This window comes from Acanthochromis polyacanthus, chromosome 23, assembly GCF_021347895.1.
Source record: "Acanthochromis polyacanthus isolate Apoly-LR-REF ecotype Palm Island chromosome 23, KAUST_Apoly_ChrSc, whole genome shotgun sequence".
NCBI classification, from domain to species: domain Eukaryota; kingdom Metazoa; phylum Chordata; class Actinopteri; family Pomacentridae; genus Acanthochromis; species Acanthochromis polyacanthus.
In genome coordinates this window covers 506,135-527,521 of record NC_067135.1, presented here as the reverse complement: position 1 = coordinate 527,521, position 21,387 = coordinate 506,135, and the positions used below count along the sequence as shown (strand labels likewise).

Here is a 21,387-nt window from a genome sequence, read left to right as displayed (position 1 = left end):
AAACAGCTACTCCAGAAGGTCTACGATCCAATTACTGCTCACGAAGGTTGGCGTTCCAAAACTGCTCCAGAAGATCGGCGGTCCACACTGCTCCAGACGATCAGCGGTCCCAAAGCTGCTCACGAAGGTCGGCGGTTCACACTGCTCCAGACGATCAGCGGTCCCAAAGCTGCTCACGAAGGTCGGCGGTCCACACTGCTCCAGACGATCGGCGGTCCACACTGCTCCAGACGATCGACGGTCCACGCTGCTCCAGACGATCGACGGTCCACGCTGCTCCAGACGATCGGCGGTCCACACTGCTCCAGACGATTCAATTCAATTCAATTCAATTTTATTTATATAGCGTCAATTACAGTCAAATCGTCTCAAGACGCTTTACAGAACCCAAATGCCTGACCCCCAGAGCAAGCCCAAAGGAGACAGTGGCAGGAAAACACCCTTTTAACAGGGAAGAAACCTCGAGCAGAACCCGGCTCTATATAGGGGGGACCCATCTGCCTGCTGGCCGGGGGGGTTGAGAGGGACAGAGGAGGGCAAGGGGGAGGGATGGGAGAAGAAGGAGGGGTGGGAAAGCAAGGAAAACACAACACACATTTGGATACATGTATGACAGGATATGTGACACAGACAAAGTATAAGCTAACATTGAAAACTGACTCATAGTTTACTCTGATGATGTACGGCTCTGACATTAAACATACTCCATATATAGCTAGCAGTAAAATTCAAACAGTATGTAAGTTAGCATAACAGTATAGTGAAGGCAATGCAGAGTTGACTGGTGGAAAAAGGGAGTTTGAAGCAGAGGGCTGGAGGAAGGTCAGCAGCAGCATCCCACAGTGGACATGATGGAGACTGGACCAGCTGGTGGAACATCAACCACAGATCTGAAGCATCCAGCTCTGGGACCAGGGACACTCGGAGAAATAGCACAGGGGGAAACAGAGTGAATGTACTGCAATAACGGTATACATATTAAATGTAAAGGTAGATAGAGAAGGGCTCAGTGCGTCAAGAGAAGTCCCCCAGCAGCCTATAGGCCTATAGCAGCATGACTAGAGGCAGAACGAAGGGACGTTCGTTCAGATCAGCGATCCCAAAGCTGCTCACGAAGGTCGGCGGTTCACACTGCTCCAGACGATCAGCAATCCAACCAAGCGCAGTCACACCGGCACACACACACCTCGCGGCAGTCCAGTCTATTGCACTATTGCACACAAATAATATTTTCAGACACAAACTCCAGTAAGTTCCCGGTCGGTCCTGTCTATCTCTGCTATGAAGAGCTGCGGTCACATCTACCTCCCTCTATGTCCAGCATGGAAAAGAAAAACACGTGGACAGCAGAGTACCGCTGCCACCCCAGCTACGACAGGCTAGGCTAACCGTGCTACATGTCCATGTGCACGCTAAAAACTGAGCTCGCACACTTCTAACTCATTAACTGGCCCAAACAACTTTTAAAACAGCTTGAACAAAATTCAAACAAATTATACTTAGCAAAAGTCCATACATTTTCTATATAAGCACACCCATTATCTGCAATAAACAGCGCAGTAACTTCACAGTATGCGTTATGATTAAACAGTAACATATAAATTTTCAAATGAATTATAAATGACAGGAGAATGATTTACATGAGCTTACCTATTGCACACAAATAATATTTCAGACACAAACTCCAGTAAGTTCCTGGTCGGTCCTGTCTATCTCTGCTACGAAGAGCTGCGGTCACATCTTCCTCCCTCTACGTCCAGCATGGAAAAGAACGTGGACAGCGGAGTACCGCTGCCACCTACTACCAACCGTTCATCACTGCTGCAAAACTGTCAAAAATAACAACAGTTCATAATGCAAAGAAATGGATGACCTCACCAGGAATTTTATGTCTAAAACAGTGCAATAGGAAGCTCACATAATTTTAACCACTCAATATATACCATTTTAACCTCTGGAATGTGTGAATTATTTCATATTTACTCAAAACCATGCTTATTTATAAAAAATAAACTTATAACCATGTACAAAACATATGAAGTCTTTATTTGTTTGTTTCTCTCTTTTTGTTATAAATTTTAGAGATAGAAATTTCTAGGTGGGTTACAGATGGATGGATTTTCAAACTTTAAAATGGGTCAATTTGACCTGCAGAATGACACAAGGGTTAAACCCGAGAACACAAACATTCAAATAAAAACTCATCACTTATGTTTATGGACTTAAACTTCGGATAATCCCTAAGTTTTCCTGTCAGGTGACTTTTGCTTGAACTCCTATCAGGTCCGGACAATGAATTCAAATGTCTTCTTATTTGTTCATTTAACCACCTCCACTCTGCATTATGTGACTGACAGAGTTTGTTGGACGAAACCACTAGGAGGCGGCGAGTTTTTCCTGCCAACCTGAATTTATGGCGAAAAAACCCGCTCCACCATAAGACGAACTCCTGCTCCCTGAGACGCTAAAAGATTCTAAACTTAAACTTCTCTTCGCTAGAACTTTACTTAACTCACGAACGATGTGTTTCAGCACCTGCTGCTGCTGCACATTTGTCGGTAAACCCTTAATTTTTTACCGGTAAACCGCTTGTTTTCAGCTCTGCTCGTGTTTCCAGTCAGGCACCGCTCAGGACGCCTCTCTCGTCAGGCCATTCTCCCGCCCTCACCCATCACTGACCAATCACAAAACTGCTAGATCCATTGCAGTGTTGTGATTAGTCAAACCTCGAGAGAGGTGGGGGCTCAGCTCTGCATATGATTGGCCCGTTCTGCTGTCAGTCACGTTGGCCCAGGCTGCTGTATAAAAACGCGGGCTCCGTTTCAGATCACGGTTACGAGGTTGCAGCTAGCAGCTAGCAGCTGAAGTTATGACTGTCGAAGTCGTACGCACACGCTGATACGTACGCAGAACTCAGCGCGGTCTCGTTGTCGTACACAGAGCGGTTTGTTCTTGGCTGTGTTTGTGGAGGGATGCGTGTTAGCTAAGTGGTAGCTACTTCCTGCGTGTTAGCTGGACGGAGCTAGCGGTGAAGCTAACTGTTTACCTGTCAGCTTGATGTATTCATGACAAAGCGCCGAGATTGGTGGGGACCGCGGCAGGGGCGGGGCTTAGATCGTTTTTAAGGTAAACACAAAAACACGCACACTCAACAGTGATTGATTATAACTCTGGAAATTAGTGTTACTGAAGTTTGTTCTGCTCAGAAGTTTGAGAAATGATCGGATCCAGATGTTTAAATGTTTTCTGATTTTTTTAGACAAACCAGATGTTGTTCAGGTGTGGTCTGTATTTATAGCAGATACTAGACTAAAACACACCAGAATACATTTATTAATAAAGGACTTTGTTTAACTCGTGTTCAGTTTTCATGCTGTGGTAACTAATGTCTCATTTTGAGGAAGTTATTGTTAAGTTTGTGATTTCTCAGTATATATTTATCTGATTCCTGTCACAGTATTCAGAAATTATTATTATTTTCAATAAACAAAACGTTGCATTTAGTTACTATTTTTTGAGGTTTGATAAAAAGATCATTCACAGATTATCATAAACGTGAATAAATGCTGACTGCATTTCCTGCAAAAATGTTTTTTTAACAGGATATAAAACACGTTTTATCTCTGTGCTTTAAGTAAATTTATTATCTGTGTCATTTCTATTAAACCTGAGACTGAAACCAGACTTTTATTACTTTCATTTTTCAGATTAAGGGATCTGTTTTCAGGTAATTGACTGCTAAAAGAAGTTGATAATTAATTTTCCAGTCAGTTGAGTCATTGATGTTTTTATGTTAATACATTTATTTCTCTGTTGATGAATCTGATTGGCTCTGCCTCCTGTCAGTCAGGCTGACCCCTCCCTCTCCCTCTACAGTGATTGGCTGGTTGATCCCCAGGTGGAAGATGATCAGGATGTCACTGGACAAAGAGACCCTCCTTCCTCTCGAGGCGGCCATCACAGTCAGCCCCGCCTTCTCCTCCACTGTCAGCCTATCAGAGCAGCCGCCACTGACTAAGACCCACCCCTTCATCCGCCCTAAAAACGGCCTCCAGCAGCCTGCAGGTCGCCAGCCCCCCCTCCCCTCTCAGCGAATCGGGAAGAGGCGTTACTCGACGGGCGTCGGCTTCAAGGGCCCGGCAAAGCGCCGTCGCCGTGCCAACAGTGACAGCCAATCAGAGCCCGTTCTGCCAAGTCACTTCCTGTTGGGAGGAAATATCTTCGACCCCCTGAACCTGAACTCTCTGCTGGATGAAGACGTGAACAGGTGAGACTCATCCTGAGCTGCAGGTCAGGTATCTGTCTGAAGATCAGAACCAGAACTCATAAGGTAGCTAAAGTACTCACTACAAACGTCAGACAACAAGGTAACAGAGTTAGAAAGTAATAAATATTAAATCTAAATAAAGGAATTACCTAAACTTATCAGCCTCCAGTCAGTGAACTGTCAACAAAATTAACAGAATATGAGCTTAAAATGTGATATTTGATTTAAATCATTTTATTCTACATTTAAATTATCCAGAAATAAAGTATTTGCATCAAAATGCTGTAAAAAGAAAATCTCTGACCTCCTGACAAGACAAATGATTATTATTCATTTAGACACAAAAATTAAAACCTGAAACCAGAAGACTCACATCAGAGGGCTGTGCAGTGATGTTAGTGAGTCTAAGGCTACTTTATGATCAGTTCTGTACGTAGCGGACACAGACTTGACTGAATGATGGTTCTGTTACACCTCTGCAACTAACATGTCAGAAAGAAAACTAGAACACAGAGAAACAAGCAAAGCACTGCAGTAGTATAGAATAGTACTGCCTGTGTGTGGGTGTTTACAGGTGACCCTACTGTATGTTTACAATCTAAATTTGTGCAACAATTTGCAGTTAATATTCCAATGTCAATATTTGCTGTCAAACATCAAATTTATGCACTGGAAATATCTTTATTTCATTTTGGTTGATGGCTATGACTGGTAAGTGACAATTTTGTGGTATTTTCTAAGATTCACAAGCGTCATGGTACTTGTGTCCAAACTTATGGCCATGGCTGTACGATGGTGGAGGTCAGAACGATGGGGCAGTACTCAGGAGAACGGTTCTTCTCCACAACTATGATGGTGGAGGTCAGATTGATGGTACTCAGGAGAACGGTTCTTCTCCACAGCTATGATGGTGGAGGTCAGATTGATGGTACTCAGGAGAACGGTTCTTCTCCACAGCTATGATGGTGGAGGTCAGATTGATGGTACTCAGGAGAACGGTTCTTCTCCACAGCTATGATGGTGGAGGTCAGAACGATGGGGCGGTACTCAGGAGAACGGTTCTTCTCCACAACTATGATGGTGGAGGTCAGATTGATGGTACTCAGGGGAACGGTTCTTCTCCACAGCTATGATGGTGGAGGTTTGAAGCATCTGGAGACAACAGCCTGACTCCAGGAGATGTTGGAGATGTCTGAGGACACCTGTAGCTCCTCTGCACCGTCCTTCAGTTCCTGACCACGTCTGAATGTTTCCCTGCTGGTCTCAGGTGAGCCGGTCCTGCTGAACCAGAACCAGGAGGAAGAAGATTCTGGTTTTTAGAACCTGCTGAAGATGCTTTGTTTTGGTGGTTTTACCTTAAATGAGGTGTGAAGAATAAAGGGACTTTGAATGAAAAGTGATTTGAAGCTTAAATTAGATCATTTTTTCTGACAGGACGGTACATGATGCCTTCAGGGACCGTCTGAAGTTAAAAATGTGACGATGGATTCCGTCTGGACAGATTCTGATGAACGGTGTCAGTTCTTCTCAGCAGGGTTCTGGTTTCAGAGGGTTAAACGTGTTAAAAACAGAACAGGATGGGGGTTCTTAATAAACTGGACATGTTGAACTAAAACTAACTGAACTCAGAATAAACTCACATTCTGGCCCCTCCCACTTCTCAGGACGACCAATCAGGAGACTCCAAAGTGCTCACCCCTGCCTTCACGGGGCGGAGACCCTGTAGAGATCCTGGTTCCCCGTGACATCACCGATCCCCTGAACCTGAAGGGAGGTGGGGAGGAAGGGGAGGGAGCGGGGGGAGTCCTGCTGTCCCCCCTGAAGTCCAGGAAGAGGCACCGGAACCGACACCATGGAGTCCCAGCAGACCGGGACGTGGTGCCGGCCCGACTGTTCCCCCCCACAGCTGGGCTCACAGGTGAGGCTGGAACACCTGGATCCACTGACTTGATGTCTAATGTCCTGTAGTTCTATAAACCAGTTATGAAGCATCAGTAACATCTAAATAAACACTAACATGATGTCTAATGTCCTGTAGTTCTATAAACCAGTTATGAAGCATCAGTAACATCGAAATAAGCACTAACATGGTGTCTAATGTCCTGTATTTCTATAAACCAGTTATGAAGCATCAGTAACATCTAAATAAGCACTAACATGATGTCTAATGTCCTGTAGTTCTATAAACCAGTTATGAAGCATCAGTAACATCTAAATAAACACTAACATGATGTCTAATGTCCTGTAGTTCTATAAACCAGTTATGAAGCATCAGTAACATCGAAATAAGCACTAACATGGTGTCTAATGTCCTGTATTTCTATAAACCAGTTATGAAGCATCAGTAACATCTAAATAAACACTAACATGATGTCTAATGTCCTGTAGTTCTATAAACCAGTTATGAAGCATCAGTAACATCGAAATAAGCACTAACATGGTGTCTGATGTCCTGTAGTTCCCCTGTTGGCCAGAGATGGCAGTGTTCCTCCGTCTCCTCTCCCCTGTGAACTCAACACGGCCATCACTTGCAGAGATGATGTAGCCACGCCCCCTATCCTACCCAGGAGGCACACCCATCCTCCACCTGGCCCCGCCCACAAGCCTGGGAACCAGGGTGACGGTCGTCATCGGAGACGGCGGCGCACCACCTCAGTGAGGTCATCAGATGGCACTGCAGGCGCTGTCACCATGGCAGCCACGGCTCAGCCAACCAAATTCCAGACACCGCTGGTAGGAGGGGCTAAAGCTGGCAGGTGAGCGCTGTACCTGACTGTGTTAGAATGCTGTGATCTGGTTGGACGGCCCGGTCACATGAGCTCTGTTTCCCTGCAGGTGTGGACCACAGCCCCGCTCTGCTCGGCCACCAGAAAGGATCAAAGACAAACAGCGCTACCAGCATGGCAGCCATAGCCGTTACTATGGTTACCACGGCTTCTATGGCGACAGGTTGGAGGGGCGAGTTGGGGAGGAGAAGGACCCTCGGATAGGACTCCTGGAAGCTGATTGGTTCAGAGACAAGACGGTGTTGGATGTGGGCTGCGGGGCGGGTCACATGACCCTGACCATAGCTCGGATGTTCAACCCCGCCCACATCCTGGGGGTGGAGCTAGACCAGCGGCTGGTTAAAGCCGCCAAGCAGAACATCCGGCACTTCCTGTCACATGACATAGTGGTGGAGGAGAGGAAGAGGGCAAAGGTAGCGCTGCCTCCTGATCTGCAGGGAGGGAGGGAACAGGAAGTGATGCGGGAGGCCTTCCTGTCCCTCCCCTTGTCATTCAGGGTGAGTCGGGGTCCTCTCTGTGCTCCTCCTCTCCTGCCTCCACGCTCCTCCTCCTCCAGGTTTCCAGACAACGTCACCTTCATCCAGGTGAGTCATCCAGCCATCTCCATGGTAAGCCCCTGCTCTGTATCCCCTCATCCCTGCTGTGGCTCCTCCCACAGGGCGACTACGTGTCTGAGCTGGAGCCGTGGCCTGGGCGGGGTCGCTATGATGTCATCATGTGTCTGAGTGTGACCAAGTGGGTGCAGCTGCAGTCAGGTGACGGGGGTGTGGTCAGACTGTTTAGACGGGCCTATCAGAGCCTGTCGTCGGGCGGATTATTCATCCTGGAGCCGCAAGCATGGAGCAGCTACAACCGCAGCAAGAGGGCCTCGGTAACGTACAGATATTATTATATTATTATGCGGGAGAATAAACTACGGGAGAACCTTTATATTGGAGAATAAATTACGGGAGAACCTTTATATAGGAGAATAAACTACAGGAGAACCTTTATATAGAAGAATAAACTACAGGAGAACCTTTATATAGGAGAATAAACTACAGGAGAACCTTTATATCGGAGAATAAACTGCAGGAGAACCTTTATATAGGAGAATAAACTACAGGAGAACCTTTATATAGGAGAATAAACTACAGGAGAACCTTTATATAGAAGAATAAACTACAGGAGAACATTTATACAGGAGAATAAACTACAGGAGAACCTTTATATAGAAGAATAAACTACAGGAGAACCTTTATATCGGAGAATAAACTGCAGGAGAACCTTTATATAGGAGAATAAACTACAGGAGAACCATTATATAGAAGAATAAACTACAGGAGAACATTTATATAGGAGAATAAACTACAGGAGAACCTTTATATAGGAGAATAAACTACGGGAGAACCTTTATATCGAAGAATAAACTACAGGAGAACCTTTATATAGGAGGATAAACTACAGGAGAACATTTATATAGGAGGATAAACTACAAGAGAACCTTTATATAGGAGAATAAACTACAGGAGAACCTTTATATAGGAGAATAAACTACAGGAGAACCTTTATATAGGAGAATAAACTACAGGAGAACCTTTATATAGAAGAATAAACTACAGGAGAACATTTATACAGGAGAATAAACTACAGGAGAACCTTTATATAGAAGAATAAACTACAGGAGAACCTTTATATCGGAGAATAAACTGCAGGAGAACCTTTATATAGGAGAATAAACTACAGGAGAACCATTATATAGAAGAATAAACTACAGGAGAACATTTATATAGGAGAATAAACTACAGGAGAACCTTTATATAGGAGAATAAACTACGGGAGAACCTTTATATCGAAGAATAAACTACAGGAGAACCTTTATATAGGAGGATAAACTACAGGAGAACATTTATATAGGAGGATAAACTACAAGAGAACCTTTATATAGGAGAATAAACTACAGGAGAACCTTTATATAGGAGAATAAACTACAGGAGAACCTTTATATAGGAGAATAAACTACAGGAGAACCTTTATATAGAAGAATAAACTACAGGAGAACATTTATACAGGAGAATAAACTACAGGAGAACCTTTATATAGGAGAATAAACTACAGGAGAACCTTTATATAGGAGAATAAACTACAGGAGAACATTTATATAGGAGGATAAACTACAGGAGAACCTTTATATAGGAGAATAAACTACAGGAGAACATTTATATAGGAGAATAAACTACAGGAGAACCTTTATATAGGAGAATAAACTACAGGAGAACATTTATATAGGAGGATAAACTACAAGAGAACATTTATATAGGAGGATAAACTACAAGAGAACCTTTATATAGGAGAATAATCTACAAGAGAACCTTTATATAGAAGAATAAACTACAGGAGAACATTTATATAGGAGGATAAACTACAAGAGAACATTTATACAGGAGAATAAACTACAGGAGAACCTTTATATAGAAGAATAAACTACAGGAGAACCTTTATATAGGAGAATAAACTACAGGAGAACCTTTACATAGAAGAATAAACTACAGGAGAACTTTTATATCGGTGGATCAACTACAGGAGAACCCTGATTTTATGTATACTTAGGTTGTCAGTATATTTCTGTGTCCGTTCTAAATGTGTGTTACGTTCTTTTTAGGACACAACGTTTCGTCACTTCAGGAGTTTGAGGCTCAGACCTGAACAGTTCACCTCCTTCCTGACCGACAGCGTGGGCTTCAGCTCCTACAGACTGCTCAAACACACAGGTAGACACGAAGTAGACCACCCCGTGTACAGGTAGACTGGACGTAGACCACCCCATGTACAGGTAGACAGGACGTAGACTACCCCATGTACAGGTAGACAGGACGTAGACTACCCCATGTACAGGTAGACAGGACGTAGACTACCCCATGTACAGGTAGACAGGACGTAGACTACCCCATGTACAGGTAGACAGGAAGTAGACCACCCCGTGTACAGGTAGACAGGAAGTAGACCACCCCATGTACAGGTAGACAGGACGTAGACTACCCCATGTACAGGTAGACTGGACGTAGACCACCCCGTGTACAGGTAGACAGGAAGTAGACCACTCTATGTACAGGTAGACAGGAAGTAGACCACCCCATGTACAGGTAGACAGGAAGTAGACCACTCTATGTACAGGTAGACTGGACATAGACCACCCCATGTTTCCTGTCTGGACTTCATAGTGTGTTAAACCTGAAATAGAACCAGCCTGGATAGAAGACCACCTCTACTGTAAGACCACCAAGCTGAATTTGTGTTTTTGTCCCTGAACTGTTTCAGGTAACCAGCGGCCGATCTACCTGTTCCACAAAGGCCCCACCCAGAGGAAGTGAGGTCACTACAGGATTACAGTGGACACGCCCCCCTGTCAGGCAGCAGAGTCATATTGCCCAGGTGACGGTGAGGAGGGAGCTGATGGTGGATGAACAGACTCTTTGATGATGTCACTCCAGAGGATGACAGACTGGATCTGATTGGACAGCAGGGCTCCTCCTGTGGACCTGATTGGCTGACACAGCTCCGTAACGCCAAAGCAAAGGATTGTGGGTGTTTGTATTCCCGCTGCTTGTGGCCAATGAAATGCAGTCCCAGTGGGTGATGTAATCAATTGATCAGACTGAACCGAGCATCAGTGTGTCTCCAGCAGCGTTTCTATTGGCCGATGGGTCACATGACTGATGGACATCAAGCAGAAGCAGGAAACCCTCGTTAGGACATGTCAGTCATTAAGCCAATCATTGATGGCCAGAGACACCATGTGACTGTGCTCTCATTGGCTGCTGGCTGGGCGTCTGTTGTCTTTTCTAGATATTGTTTCATTCTTTCTGTTTGTTTTTCAGAATAAAGAGAATTTGTGTGTGCTTCACCAGTTGGTTTGTCAGGTTTTGTTTTTTCTCTTTTCTAAAGGAAACAGCAGAAATGTTTGAAGCTCTGAGCTGATAAATGAAAATATTCATGGATGAACATGAATGATTCTTAGAGCTGATTATCTGAAGGCAATGATGGTTTAGAAACACCACAGAAGAAGAAGATGTGTTCACACTTGAACCAGAAGCTCAGATTATGGAGATGTTCAACCTGGAGACAAACAGTCTGATGGACATTAGCATCTTTTACATTTACAGACCAGGGGCCTCATTTATAAAGCTTGCATACGCACACAACGGGTACGCAAAGGTTGTGATTTATAAAAACAAACTTGGTGTGAGAATGTGCGCACCGGTGCGCCAACTTTGATGCTTGCTTACGCACATTTTGGAGACAGAGGGAACGGCAGTGATGGAGGGTGAAGTGGTGAATTGAAACCAGACTGATCTCAAACCTTTATTGTTATCGGTCCGTGTATATTTTGGTAATTGGATTTTCCGTTCTAAAGCAGGTATTGAAAAATAAAAAACGAGTGGTTATTTGATTTTTGTTTTCAAAGGCAAAAATTAAAATTGAAATACAAGGCGTTTTTCCTTTTCACGATCAAAAAGGGATATATGAATTTTTAAAAATGCTTTGATTTTCATTGGTCAGTGGTCAGTGGTCATCAGCAAGGGTGGAGCCAAACAGAGTACGGTGCATAGACTGTAAATAAATGGGTTTTTTTGTTAGTTTTCATGGTCAAAATGAAAGATCAAGTGGCCGACCTTAAAATAAATCAATATCGATTTTTTATTAAGTTTTGCGACGCACGGGGGCGTGGTTACCTGATTGTTTGTCTGGAATGACTGACAGTCTGGATGATGTAGCCGAGACTCTGCTCTCCTGGATTGGATTAATTCTGATATGGTCACTGGTGGTGAAGAAGCAGAACCTTTTCCACAGACACTTTTCCTGCCTGTTGGCTTGTTTTAACCATTTTGCTACCTTCGGCTGATTCTACCAGCAGACACTGAAACAGGGCTTAAAGTGAGAAAAAATCCTGAGCCTGAACTTCTAAGATCCAATTTATAGTGTCAATAAACGTATTTAAATGTGTTTTAAAACTCACTGAAACACAATATATATGAGATATTAATTCAGAGCAAATATGAGGTCATCTGGTGGAAATAATGCCCATTATGATCCCACTATTTTATTGTTGCTCAAATGTAAAACCTTACTGCCAAAACTTAAGACATTTTAGAAAGTGCCCCAAGTAAGATTTTTTGTGTGTTGATGTTTCAATACCACATCACTATAATTGCAAAGATTTATTTTAGCGTAAAGGGGAAAAATCATGAAAATCAAGTACATGTATTATTAATAATTTTTATCTCTTCAGTAGATTTAACAAGAACTCAAAACACCACCAACCACAACAAAACTGCTACAAAACTAACTCAATTTAAATGTTTCTATTTTTTATCTATATTTTGTGAAGAAAGAACGGTGAAAAGCAGGCTAAGAACATTCTTATTTAACTATCTATCCATTATTCATTTCACACAACCCATACGTTCATTCTGTTCTTATAATATTTGCTTAAGATTGGAGAGTTTGTTTGTGGCTAAACATCATTCAGATGCAAAAGGTCAGAAAATCTGCTGAGAGCTATTTAACTCATTATTACAAACATCCTATATGTCCTCAAATAAAAAAGGTTCATATCACCTAAGCTACATTCAGTTTGTGCATATTTAACTAAACAGATGTTCTGAGGAAAATAATGGGACAAATCCATATGGCTTGATCTTTGATTTTTTTTCCCGTTTCAAAATAAAATCCAGCAAACTAAAAATAGCTGTTTCCTTTTTTCCTTTTGATGTTGTAAAACATAGAAAATGTTTAAAGATTAAGAAATCAAACAAAATCAACACCTTCTGTTTTTGTTACTTTTTTAAAATTCAATACCTAAGCCCGTTTGTTTTTATTTTGTGGCGAAACCATGGGGACTGTGGGGCGTGCACATGCATCGCCACTGAGGCACTGGCTGCATCCATATCTCCACCCTCTGGACTTGCAGACTGAGCCCTCGCGGACTTCAGTCATACGTAATGTGACGTCTTTACCGTCATCATGTAAAGTCTGCAAGAGCGGGAGTCTACAGCATTATGAATGGAGCTAATAGACAGACTTGGAGTCCGTTTCAGTCGTTTCCGTGACACTGTTTGAAGAACTATCATGTATACGCTATAATATTAATTACTTACATTGGAGGACGTGCTTTCGTCCTTTTTCCACCATTATTTTTCTCAGCTCATGATTTAGGCTTCAGACTGCACAGCTTTTATAGGCCAGACGCAATAAAAAAAATCGAAAAATTTAAACGTCACGTCCATATTGCAATGAATTGTGGGTAATCAAACTGGTGAAGTCTGCAGATTCTCTGGAAGTCTGCAGAAAGTCCGCTTGAGGCCCCTTGTGGACTGGATGAATTGCGGATTTGGACAGCCCTCAGCACTCCCGGACTTCCCGTGAACGCGCCCGCAAAGTCCGCGAGTTCGCAAGTGCGGTGAAGTCCAGAGATTTGGATTCAGCCACTTACGCCAATGGGGCGAGTCAACACACCGCGGCTCAGGGATCGCGGCAGCGGCTGCTCTCTTTGTTAATCAGCAGAGACACATCCTCTCTCCTCTGTCACACAAAGTCTGAGCAAACTTTAGTATCTGCGTCTTTGGGCTAAACACAAGCTCCAACGCTATTGACCAGTGATCAGCTGCTCGATTCTTCACCGCACCACTCACAGATTGGAGCTCCGTGCGCTCTGGACAGACCAGGCAGCCACAGGGCTGGGACACGTGGAATGGGTATACAGTCCAAGCAGAAATAAAATAAATAATATGCAATATATATCAATGTGTTTCCAGTAATTCCCTTTAAATATAATTACAAAAAACACCAACAAATATTGCAAATGTGGATTTTGTTTATGGGATACTGTTATTTCTTATCAGTGGCTCAGCAGCACTGACGATGCCGAACCAAGAGGGGGCAGCATATCGTGGCCCAGCAGTCGATGCGCACTCGCAGTTAGAAAACTGTAATTGGATAAAAGTTCTATCAGAAAGTCGCATTCCTGGACAGAAGGTGTATATTTTTTAATGTAGGATTTGGAGTTTGACTGATTAAAGCGGAGCAACTGAATGCACAATGACGCACATGCTTGGAGCCTTCTGGACGGAGATGGATGGAATTTTTTAAATGGTACATTTCCATGCGCCGGAAAACTTTAAGCCCTGCTGAAAGTTTGGTAAGTAGGCTAAATGTTTATTTTCTTATCGGTACCGCTTTTAATGCACTTCATATGCAACTTTCGTGTCAGATATAATGTGTGCCATGCAGTCCAGATGTTGGTGGAGTTTATTTCTTTGTGTATTGACAAGAGAAGAGAGTCAGCATCCAGTAAATATTAGCTTTAATATAAATTAGTGATGCTAACCGAGCGAGCTGCTCAGTCGTAGCCTGAATAAACCTAGTGTAGCATTAAGCTAACGATGTTTGCATTGTGTTTCATGGAAAAGGCTGAAGTGTGTCGTGTTAGTGTAATGTGGTACATTTAGTTAATAAAACTGTGTGGAGACGCTGGTTCACATTAATGTAACGTTTAGAAAACCTAAATGTGATTCAAACAGTGAGGTTAAGGTTCTATGTTGTCAGTAGTCCTGAATATCTGCTGAGTCTCTGAAGTTAAACTGGAGAAAACAGTAAATCTACTCTCTAGTCGTTAACATTGTTTAATGACTGATTCACATGTTGTAGTACATCTTAGTGCAGATTAGAAAAATAACCTCCCAGAATATGTCCAAAATAATGATGAACGCTACAGTTATTACATTTAAACTGCAGCACAGATAAGCTGGATAATAAAATCCTCTCCTAAAGCTAAAGTGACTGCAGGTCTTTCTGTCGTTCAGTGCTTGGAAAACTATATGAAATAGGAAATCTTTCCAGGGATACTTTAAAATGAACCTCTGCTGTTGATGCTGATGCTGTGACATCTCTTCATCTCAGGTGTCTCATGTTCACTGTGAGGATCTTCTGAGTGAAGCAACAGAAGGAAAACCTCATCTGGTTGTGAAGAAGCAGACCGAATGGACGACATCCTCAGTGAACCACTTCCTGTTTAGCTTTCACTGACAGAAGGACAGAGCAACTCTTTCAGCAGTTTATTATTCTCTGCTCTTAGTATTCACAGATTCTATTTATCACTTTTAACTTCATCTCTGCTGCTGTAGCAGAAATACAACAAGGTTTCTGCAGGGCATTAATAGTCATTAAGTTGATTTTGCAGAAATTAAGGCCTTAAATGACATTAAAAATCATTAAATTTGATTCTCGGTGGCATTAAAATTTCTTTCTGCAGTTTTCAAGAAAATAATTGACAATAATATATTTATAGACTGCGATTTGTCAGATATGTGCATCTGCGTAAACATGCCGAAGCATTGAGATAACTGTTCCAGCCGGGTGGGTACAATTTCTAAAAACTGCATGTTTTTAAAGTGGCCGGCAGGCTGGACCAGGCTGGGAAATGGGGAAACACAAATTCCAGCAAAAATGGCTGAAAAACGTGGATTTCAGAGAATGACTGCAGCCCGTTGGTGTTCAGGGGTGGTTCCCAGATTCAGAAATAGTCAAATGTAGGGTTTTCATATAAAAATAATCTTTTACAAAAAAAACCAAACCTGTGTATTTTGAGTTCATGGTCGTGGCATTAAATTTTTTACAGTATAGCATAAAAATGGCATTAAAAAGCATTAAATTTGACTGATATCTGCAGAAACCCTGTACAATATAAAAAGTCCATGTTATTTATAGCAGATATGCAGCATTAAAACAACACATTCAGAGCTTCATTATTTCCTTCACTGCACATTTAAAAACTGCATTATTTAACAATTGTGAACTGTAAAGATGTGTAAACACGTAATAAATGGATGAAATAAATAATGTGTTGCTGACAGTGAAGTGTAAAAACTGAACAGTCACAAGACAAATATTATGAAGAGAGGAGCTGAATCTGCAGCATTATTGTTCTTAATGGAAGCATGAGGAGGACATCAGTGCTGCTCTTCCTCACAGTGATGGAGAGAAGACTGTTCAGAGAACCACAGCTGGATGTTCATGTTCTCTGTAGCTCTCAGTCCATCAGATCAGATGTTCCCAATGATCCAGACCAAGGCTGGAAGGAAAAGACACAAACAGTGAGAAGAAGATCTCCAAGGTTCTTTCAGTCTAACTGCTGGAACTTTAAATATCAGAATGAACACATCAGGGTACGAATGAAACACAACAGAGTGTTGTATTTTGTCCTACTTTCTAATCTTATAGAAATGTTTGTTTTCCTGGTTGAGGCCAAAGAGTATTTTACTGCCTTAGATGGACAATAAAGTTTATTATTTTTATTCTAATGTATCATTAGCGTTAACATGAGCTCCACAGTTATCTGACCGTACACTGTTGTATGAACAGAAGCTGTTAAATAGAGTCTGAAGCAAAGAACAGATATATTAACTCAGAACCAAACTGTTCTTCATTCATTGAACTGAGAGATTAACATTCATCAGAGTTCTGTGGAGGAACGTTAACATAGATTAATTTCTGTCTGCTGATCATTAATGAACTGTACCTCGAAACAGCAGTTTCCCTATGACTGATCTATTATGATTGATCAGCTGTGACCTTCAGGACACTTACACACGTGGACAAAATTGTTGGTACCCCTCAGTTAAAGAAGGAAAAACCCACAATTCTCACTGAAATCACTTGAAACTCACAAAAGTAACAATAAATAAAAATTTATTGAAAATTAAATAATCAAAATCAGCCATTACTTTTGAATTGTTGATTAACATAATTATTTAAAAAAACAAACTAATGAAATAGGGCTGGACAAAAATGATGGTACCCATAACTTAATATTTTGTTGCACAACCTTTTGAGGCAATCACTGCAATTAAACGATTTCTGTATTTGTCAATGAGCGTTCTGCAGCTGTCAACAGGTATTTTGGCCCACTCCTCATGAGCAAACAGCTCCAGTTGTCTCAGGTTTGATGGGTGTCTTCTCCAAATGGCATGTTTCAGCTCCTTCCACATATGTTCAATGGGATTCAGATCTGGGCTCATAGAAGGCCACTTTAGAATAGTCCAACGCTTTTCTCTCAGCCATTCTTGGGTGTTTTTGGCTGTGTGTTTTGGATCGTTGTCCTGTTGGAAGACCCATGACCTGCGACTGAGACCAAGCTTTCTGACACGAGGCAGCACATTTCTCTCCAGAATGCCTTGATAGTCTTCAGATTTCATCGTACCTTGCACACTTTCAAGACACCCTGTGCCAGATGCAGCAAAGCAGCCCCAAAACATTACTGAGCCTCCTCCATGTTTCACCGTAGGGACAGTGTTCTTTTCTTCGTATGCTTGGTTTTTGAGTCTATGAACATAGAGTTGATGTGCCTTACCAAAAAGCTCCAGTTTGGTCTCATCTGTCCAAAGGACATTCTCCCAGAAGCTTTGTGGCTTGTCAACATGCATTTTTGCAAATTCCAGTCTGGCTTTTTTATGAGTTTTTTTCAGCAGTGGTGTCCTCCTTGGTCGTCTCCCATGAAGTCCACTTTGGCTCAAACAACGACGAACGGTGCGATCTGACACTGATGTACCTTGGCCTTGGAGTTCACCTTTAATTTCTTTGGAGGTTGCTCTGGGCTCTTTGGATACAATTCCAACGATCCGTCTCTTCAATTTGTCATCAATTTTCCTCTTGCGGCCACGTCCAGGGAGGTTGGCTACTGTCCCGTGGGTCTTGAACTTCTGAATAATATGAGCCACTGTTGTCACAGGAACTTCAAGCTGTTTAGAGATGGTCTTATAGCCTTTACCTTTAAGATGTTTGTCTATCATTTTTTTTCGGATGTCCTGGGACAATTCTCTCCTTCGCTTTCTGTTGTCCATGTTCAGTGTGGTACACACCTTTTCACCAAACAGCAGGGTGACTACTTGTCTCCCTTTAAATAGGCAGACTGACTGATTATGAGTTTGGAAACACCTGTGATGTCAATTAAATGACACACCTGAGTTAATCATGTCACTCTGGTCAAATAGTTTTCAATCTTTTATAGAGGTACCATCATTTTTGTCCAGCCCTATTTCATTAGTTTGTTTTTTTAAATAATTATGTTAATCAACAATTCAAAAGTAATGGCTGTTTTTGATTATTTAATTTTCAATAAATTTTTATTTATTGTTACTTTTGTGAGTTTCAAGTGATTTCAGTGAGAATTGTGGGTTTTTCCTTCTTTAACTGAGGGGTACCAACAATTTTGTCCACGTGTGTATATCCAACTTCCATCTTCAAATGATACAGAGCGGTGAGTGGCACTGATTGATTACTGATTTGGAAAAGTCATGTGACAATCAGTCCAATCGCTGATCAAGCGGATAAATAGCGGGTCACAGCCGTGCGTAATGTGGCACAATGGATGAGCTGGGATTGCTGGAAGATCACGTTAAGAATGGAGAGAGATTTTAGGATCACGGGGATTTGTCCAAGACGATGACTGGCTAATAAGCCGATTCAGATTCCCTAGAGCAGAACTCTTGGATCTATGTGCTGAACTGGGCCGTCTTAGACCGACCCCCCCGCCCAAACCACGCCATCCCGGTACAGACACAGGAGCTGACGACTTGGGGGTTTCTGGCTGACAGGTATGTGTTTTATATGAAGAATATATGAGGTTACATTTGTTGTCTAAATCCTATCTGGGTCTGATATACAGTTAAATGATGTCCTTTAGGTCTGGATATCACAACCATCCCTCAGCGCAATAATGCCAGCTGTTTGGATGACATTATAAACATGACCAGTCAGTACATCAGGTTTCCTTACACTGTGGGTGAACAGCCCAACATTAAACGGCAATTTGCAGCGATGTCCGGTTTCCCAAATGTAATCGGCGTAACTGACTGCACTCATGTTGCTGTAAGGGCTCCGAGTGAAGATGAATTTGTCTGTGAACCGAAAAAATGTACATTCAATCAGTGTGCAAATTATTTGTACATCGGACATGATCATAACAAATTTAGTGTCAGGGTGGCCTGGGTCAACACATGATTCATTCATCCTGACGCACAGCAGTGAAAAGACTGCAGGGGGCGCTGCGTGAAATGCCGTGGATCAGCAGCTTATTTATATACAGATACATTCATGAGTTACTTTGCATTGACCATTCATGGTAAAATGTGGGTGTGTTGTGAGCGGAATGTGAGGTGGATCCACCTGTGCAATCTTCCAGCTGGTGTGTGATTATAAAGAAATTGCGTGTAGCTGTGCTTACACACAGTTTTATAAATCGGGGCGAAGGGCATACGCCCATTTCAGATTTTCGGCGTACGCGAACTTTTAGTATGGATCCTACACAATGTTTTATAAATGAGGCCCCAGTTTACTTAGAGGATGAAAATCAGTAATCAATGAGAAGAAGCTGAAAACTCCACTAAAGAGTCTGAACACCTGAAATAAAACCAAATGACAAGAAGTAGAGTGAATGAAATCTAAATAAAGTTTATTCAAAGACCAGGCAGTGACAGATAACCAAAGTGAGTTATTGATGTATTTCTGTTTTCCTTCCATTAAAGCTGTGTTCAGATTATTTACCATCAGGATGAGTGAACCCGTCCAGCCGTTAGTTTTATGTTTTACAGCTTTGTTTAGTGAATGTGGTCAGTTTTAAAGAGAACAGAGGAGATTTTCATATTTATACACATCAACACTCAGTTACATTTTCAAACTGCAGCTGGAAATTCACACAACAAGGAAGATTTCAGTGCTGGAAGTGTGGTTAAATATTCAGAAGTGGATAAATTCATATTAAAATGACCAGCAGCTGTTTGAAGACTTTAGATAATAATGAAAGTTATCCAGTGAATCAGTGGATAGAAGGTGCTTCCAGACAGACCGGTTCCTTCTGTCAGGTTCTAGGTTCCAGACAGACTGGTTCTTTCTGTTAGGATCTAGCTTCCAGACAGACCGGTTCTTTCTGTGGTTCTTTCTATCAGGATCTAAAATCAGAACTCTGATAAATCCTCCACACATGAACCAGATGTTTCAGGGGTCGGACTTCATCAGAAACTCCAGACTTTTTATTCCCACAGAAGACTTCAGATGCTGTAATCAGTGTTTGACCACATGGAGGCGCCGTTCTGCTGCAGCTGGTCTCAAGACGTTTATCCAGGAACCAACCTGAGACTGAATAATCTTTAAACTGTAAGTATTTAAGGGGGAATTAACCTTTAATCTGTAAGTAGTATTTAAGGTGGAATCAACTTTAAAACTGTATGTAGTATTTAAGGAGGAATCAATTTTTAAACACTATGTGGTATTTAAGGTGGAATTAGCCTTTAAACTGCACATATTTAAGGTGGAACTAACCTTTAAACTGTACATAGTATTTAAGGTGGAATCAACTTTTAAACTGTAAGTAGTATTTAAGGTGGAATCAATTTTTAAACACTATGTGGTATTTAAGGTGGAATTAGCCTTTAAACTGCATGTATTTAAGGTGGAATTAACCTTTAAACCAAGCGTAGTATTCAAGGTGGAATCAGCTTTCAAACTGTACATAGTATTTAAGGTGGAATAAACCTTTAATCTGTAAGTAGTATTTAAGGTGAAATCAATTTTTAAACACTATATAGTATTTAAGGTGGAATTAACCTTTAAACTGCACATATTTAAGGTGGAATTAACCTTTAAACTGTACGTACTACTTAAGGTGGAATCAACTTTTAAACTGTACATAGTATTTAAGGTGGAATTAGCCTTTAAACTGTAGGTAATATTTAAGGTGGTATGAACTTTTAAACTGTATGTCAGTCACTTTATTGATCATTTTCTTCAGTAGGGGGTGCTGTTGGGCTTGTAAATCAGTTTCCATGCAGGGTTGTTGACTTTTCTAGTTTCTAGCAGTGAAATGTTGGAACACGTGGTGTTAAACTCCAGCTACAGGATTCTATTTAATCAAAAGATCATTACTTAGAAATCACACAGTTGATTGATTGGCTGTTGGTCGCAGAGGGGGTGTGGCCTCGTTACAGCCCCAGCTCCAGTGCCGCCTCGTCGCCATGGGAACTGAGACCTGGCAGGTCAAAGGTCAGCCGGTTTCCTCCCTCCATGCTGTTGTCTGACAGGTTTGGAAACTCCCCATCCAGGTGTTCTTCTCTGGCTCCGCCCACATCTCCCGCTGCTCCGCCCACTCCAGTAATCAGACCAGGGTCTCTGTGACGAAGTCGACTCAGGAGGTGGTGATAGGTCAGCATCAGAGCCTGTGGGCGTGGTTAGAGGAGGTCATCTGTTAGCATCTTTCCTGTGAACGCTAACGTGTTTGAAATGACATGTCATGTGATATTATGA

The 21,387-nt window shown here is 42.0% G+C and overlaps 2 protein-coding genes and 2 long non-coding RNA genes across 47 annotated transcripts in view; 2 read left to right on the top strand and 2 right to left on the bottom strand.

Moving 5' to 3' along the window:
- Positions 1-2,402: 2,402 nt before the first annotated feature.
- LOC110972076 (7SK snRNA methylphosphate capping enzyme-like) lies at positions 2,403-10,936 on the top strand. Of its 2 annotated transcripts, XM_051944011.1 has the most exons (9): positions 2,403-3,126; positions 3,708-3,727; positions 3,877-4,267; positions 5,932-6,185; positions 6,726-7,023; positions 7,103-7,637; positions 7,712-7,924; positions 9,695-9,803; positions 10,351-10,936. In XM_051944011.1, exons 3-9 carry the CDS (start codon positions 3,906-3,908, stop codon positions 10,401-10,403), a joined length of 1,824 nt encoding a protein of 607 aa, XP_051799971.1. In that variant the 5' UTR covers positions 2,403-3,126; positions 3,708-3,727; positions 3,877-3,905; the 3' UTR covers positions 10,404-10,936. The 2 variants fall into 2 exon arrangements, with proteins under 2 accessions (XP_051799971.1, XP_051799970.1); XM_051944010.1 differs by lacking the exon at positions 3,708-3,727 and having other exon boundaries at positions 2,404-3,126.
- LOC127532401 (uncharacterized) lies at positions 4,274-5,925 on the top strand. Of its 2 annotated transcripts, none has more exons than XR_007939851.1 (3): positions 4,274-5,068; positions 5,294-5,534; positions 5,702-5,925. It is a non-coding gene; the product is annotated as an uncharacterized LOC127532401 (long non-coding RNA). The 2 variants fall into 2 exon arrangements; XR_007939852.1 differs by lacking the exon at positions 4,274-5,068 and adding an exon at positions 5,075-5,238 and having other exon boundaries at positions 5,354-5,534.
- The window catches only part of LOC127532393 (uncharacterized), a 24,678-nt gene continuing 11,249 nt past the window's right edge, over positions 7,959-21,387 (bottom strand). The window contains exons 3-11 of one of the 41 annotated variants that reach the window (XR_007939802.1): positions 9,467-9,559; positions 9,095-9,156; positions 8,940-9,063; positions 8,878-8,908; positions 8,754-8,846; positions 8,661-8,722; positions 8,537-8,629; positions 8,134-8,257; positions 7,959-8,102 (exon numbers count right to left, since the gene is read on the bottom strand). This is a non-coding gene — a long non-coding RNA (uncharacterized LOC127532393). Of the gene's footprint in view, positions 8,103-8,133; positions 8,320-8,381; positions 9,064-9,094; positions 9,281-9,373; positions 9,560-9,621; positions 9,746-21,387 lie in introns of those variants that run through there. The other 40 variants (XR_007939796.1, XR_007939821.1, XR_007939794.1 and 37 more) reach the window with 40 other exon arrangements.
- LOC110972078 (uncharacterized) overlaps positions 19,515-21,387 on the bottom strand; it is an 11,911-nt gene continuing 10,038 nt past the window's right edge. For both annotated transcript variants that reach the window (XM_051944012.1, XM_051944013.1), the window contains one exon: positions 19,515-21,299. In XM_051944012.1, the coding sequence (XP_051799972.1) occupies positions 21,066-21,299 (234 nt within the window). In that variant the 3' untranslated portion in view covers positions 19,515-21,065. The remainder of the gene's footprint in view (positions 21,300-21,387) is intronic.